Source organism: Penaeus chinensis, chromosome 39 (assembly GCF_019202785.1).
Source record: "Penaeus chinensis breed Huanghai No. 1 chromosome 39, ASM1920278v2, whole genome shotgun sequence".
NCBI classification, from domain to species: Eukaryota; Metazoa; Arthropoda; class Malacostraca; order Decapoda; family Penaeidae; genus Penaeus; species Penaeus chinensis.
The window spans coordinates 22,736,536-22,740,855 of NC_061857.1; the positions used below are offsets into that span (position 1 = coordinate 22,736,536).

Sequence of the window (4,320 nt, forward strand, 5' to 3'; positions counted from 1 at the left end):
TATATGTACATACATGTATACTTATGTGAATATATATGTATATATACACATATATATATATGTGTGTGTGTGTGTGTGTGTGTATGTATATATGTGTCTGTCTATCCATCTAACTAGCTATATATATATGTATATATATATATGCATATATGTATATATATGTATATATATGTGTGTGTGTGTGTGTGTGTGTGTGTGTGTGTGTGTGTGTGTGTGTGTGTGTGTGTGTGTGTGTGTGAGTGTGTATATGTATATATATACATATACATGCATACATATATTTGTTTATTTGCTCAACAGCCATTTATTCCACTGCAGGTCATTTGGCAGTACCACTTGCCTGACTGGATGCCCTTCTTATGCCACGGCGGCGAGAGGAAACGTGAGATAAGGAGAGGAAGAGAGACATAATGAGTGAGAAACAGAGAGAGTGCGAAAGGAAGAGAAAGAGGGATAGAGAAAGAAAATGAGTTAGGGAGAGAAAGTGAAATAGAGAGAGAGAGAATGAGTTAGGGAGAGTGAGAGCAATAGAGAGAGAGAATGAGAAAGGGAGAGAAAGAGAAATAGAGAGAGAGAAAGAGTGAGAATAGGATATAAAGATATGCTCCTAGAGAATTTCCTTGTTCTTCATTATTACATCAATTATGAAGCAGTAGCTTTTGGCATAGAATATGCATAAGAAGTCATCCGTAAGCTGAGTGTTGTTCTGGTATACATCTATTTATCTATGTCTGTCTATCTATCATTCTCTCTGACTATCTATCTATCTATATACCTTCCCATTTATTTACCTATCTATCTATCTGTGTACCTTCCAATCTATCTACCTATCTATCTATAAGTCTGTCTATAAAGATCGTCAAGCTATATAGAACAGAAGACTTAAAATGTAACAGGTCTGAGTGAAGTGAATCTTCTTTAGATCAAATCAAACACATATATTTTCACGCGCAAATACAAACAGATAGAGAAGGGTATACTCCAATATATATGCATTCATCTATATGCCATTCAAATGTATTGACATTATGCGTTATAGCTGATAGAAAAAAAAATGCATTACATTTTTTTCACATTCTAGAAATAAATAACCCAAAATAAACTGAAACAGTCAATAACGTTGCATGCGAGGCCTGATCTTGCCAGTGTTAACGGTAAATGAACTCTGGCAGTTGTCAGCCAATGGCAATGTCTAAACTCTTTCACAGTCTAAAAGAAGCATAACATCCTCAAACGCTTTCACAACTCGGGGGAAACATCCCGTAAGACACGCATATCCCCAAAGAACCCTTCGTAAACCCTGTATCGACCGGGACGAAGGAGTAGAAATTGGAAGAACGAATCTACGATTGCAACATCGGAAACCCTGGACGGCCGCCTGGGCAAAGGGAGCCGGAGGAGGCGGCGGCAGTGGTCGCTTTCGTCTCATCCGCTTCGCAAGGGCATCCGGCCTCCTTCGCGCTCGTCACGGATAGGATTTCCAACAGATAAAAGTGGTCAGGTTGATGCGCTTCCTATGGCTGTTGAATAAAATAACATGCGATTTTTTGGTTCTTGAATTTTGATATATAGAGAATTGAAAAATCTTACACTTTGGAATATATATGTCATAGAGACAAGAGAAAAAATGCTTAATAATAAGTTACGGCCAAGGATATTGAGAAAGAACTAGCATCTTTGAACGTCGCCGGAATATATTGAGAGACTAATTCAACTTATAGCTTTACACGTATAAAGCTTTCAGGATTAAATTTTTATCCAAATATTTTTTTTTATCTGTACTAATACCAACTACACCAATATCAAGCAAGTCATCTCCTCGTTGTGAAAAAAAAAAAAAAAAAATGAATCGACCACATAACTCCCTGTTATCAGCTGCGTTGCTCTGCAGTGTGTTATTATCCACAAGAACAGCGTTCATTGAGACGGCACGCGAGGAAAGTCTAGTAATTAGACCAAAGAAACAGATCCTTTTCACCAACGCCTTCGTGGAAAGGCCAGCTGAAAAGATTCCTGACGTGCCTGACGAAGTATTTCAACGCGAGGAAATACTGGAGCAGAATTACAGCGGGTCCAAGGAGAGCGGGCAGGCTGTGTACGAACCCGTTAAACATGCACACAAAAAAGCAGGTAGGGAAAGTGCTACGTCATGGTTTATATGCCATTTGTGTTGGTTTTGAATAGAGAAGATGTTGTGGAGTCTTGTACGTATTATTGTATTATCTTTGTTAAGTTTGTGGTGAACCGTAGTAGAACAAAAGTACCAGACACAAAATAAATTATTTCAGGAAACATCTATAGTCATTTTATTTATTTTTTTTGCCATTGTAAACTGTTTTAAAATTTATCATATTCATCAATGTCTCTTTATATTCAGGACTCCCCGCTCGCTTTCGTGTGAAGCGTGACGACCTTAGTTCTCCAGCGGCCGAAGCACCTGGTTCCTCTGTTCGTCGTCAACAGGGAATACTTACCTGGTTGTATCAAGTCCCTGGTTATCAGCACAGCCCACATCTTTCTAGTATCCCTCTCCCGAGTGTCCAGATATCCGTCCCTTATATCTCTGTTAGTGGGAATAGTGATATTAGGACAGGGACTCCTTATATTCCACCTCCAGGATATCCTATATTGGTTCAGGGTCCTTCCAGATATCCGGCACTAAATCACTACCCGCACTTCCCTCAAGGACATCACCAACTCCATCACGAAGTCATCTGTGAGAGTGAAGAAGAGTTAGAAGAATCCCTGGCACCAAGTGTAAGGAGATCTAGCGTCTCTTTTTCCTCTTCCACTACTTTATCGTCTTCTCCTGTTCTTCCCGTTCCATCAGCCTCCCCAGCATCTTTAGTGACCCCGACATCTCTTTTCCGATCAGCTTTATCTCCCTCGGTTCCAGTATCTTCATCGGCTCCGTCTTCTGTTTCTTCTTTATCGTTTTCTTCGCCGTCATCCGATTCCTCCTCGTCTTCTCCTCATCCTCCGCCATCCAATTCCACCACGTTCTCCTCCCCACCTTCATCCGATTCTTTCTCTTCTGTTCCGTTGTCCGACGCCCCAATCTCTTTCTCTCCTCTTTCCTCTCCCTCGCCATCTCTTCCAACTTCTATAACTCCAACAAACTCTTCCCCTTCCTCTCTCTCCCATCCGACACAGGATGACGAAATCCCCTTTGTCTCCCCTACCGATAAAGTCGCCTCTCCCGACAACATCATCTTCCCTTCCAGCACCGACCGACCTATCATTTTCCCGACTCATTCTCCTGCCTCCGTTACTCAGCCCTCGCCTACTTCCGTACCCGCTAATAACGTCACCGTGCCTGTGAACGAGACGGATATCAGAGTGAGTATCGTTGCCCCTAGCCGACCTTGCACGAGGATATGTGAATACGCTGCAGCCGAGGGGGTGTGTTTAAAAGACTACTCGTGCCTCGTCAGACTCAACTCGCTTCGTATTGGTAATTCGACTCAACGAAGCACAGAGAAACCCTAACGATCGATTGCTTGTGATTGTCAGTGAGTGTCTATTCGATGAAGTAGGGTTTCGTGTCTCGTTTAATCTCTCACTCCGCTTATAACGTGCAGTGGTTGTGTTTACATAATGTATTGCATGAAAGAGATTCTGTTTTTTTTTTTTTTTTTTTTTTTTTTTTTTTTTTTTTTTTTTTGTTCAACCTGACATCACGGCCAGAATTGATCATATTTTGTTTTGAGTTACATTTCCTCTCTCTGCCAATCCTTCATCTCTGTGTATGTTGATTTAGAGCAGAGTGTGAACATGGGAGAACTAGTTTATCAAGATTAAACATTGTGTTTTGTGATGGATTTGTATTAGAAAATAGCAGGCTATGAAATTATCTCCCTTTTGTTTACTGAGAATAACTACACAGATATTTGGAAAAAAATCATAAACTTACTGAAATACGACCATTCCTAAGATCATAAACAGACTTGCATAGTCCACTGCGACAGAAGTGGCAATTCACAGAATGAGACAAAGACGGACATTTGTTGACATTTGTCTGGATTCCCTTGTATGTGAGTGTTACTCTGGGAGGAGCTGTGAAGAAATTGCAAAGCCAGAGACGGTGGAGGGTGGGTAGACGATGAATTCGCAAAAAATCTTCAACAAATGAAAGGCTACTCATCAATGTCTCTTTATATTCAGGACTCCCGGCTCGCTTTCGTGTTAAACGTGACGAAAGAAATTAAGAAGAATGAAGTGACAGAAATGAGTGGCTCATTAAACACAGGCAACATCTACTGTTAATCACAAGAAGAGAGTATTTGGAAAGACTCTTTTGATTATAGGTGCCGATATTGA

The 4,320-nt window shown here is 40.7% G+C and overlaps 1 protein-coding gene across 1 annotated transcript; it reads left to right on the forward strand.

Annotated features, from left to right (window-relative positions):
* Nucleotides 1–1,450: 1,450 nt before the first annotated feature.
* LOC125046794 (flocculation protein FLO11-like) lies at nt 1,451–3,649 on the forward strand. The gene is made up of 2 exons (XM_047644735.1): nt 1,451–2,130; nt 2,378–3,649. The coding sequence occupies exons 1-2, from the start codon at nt 1,845–1,847 to the stop codon at nt 3,487–3,489; spliced, it is 1,398 nt and encodes a 465-aa protein (XP_047500691.1). The 5' UTR covers nt 1,451–1,844; the 3' UTR covers nt 3,490–3,649.
* The last annotated feature ends 671 nt before the right edge of the window (nt 3,650–4,320 follow it).

Bases quoted from the DNA above. Each gene is read 5' to 3' on its own strand.
- LOC125046794 (XM_047644735.1), top strand. From the start codon at position 1,845: ATGAATCGACCACATAACTCCCTGTTATCAGCTGCGTTGCTCTGCAGT. The intron at 2,131-2,377 runs GTAGGGAAAGTG...CTTTATATTCAG, and splicing joins ACATGCACACAAAAAAGCAG to GACTCCCCGCTCGCTTTCGT.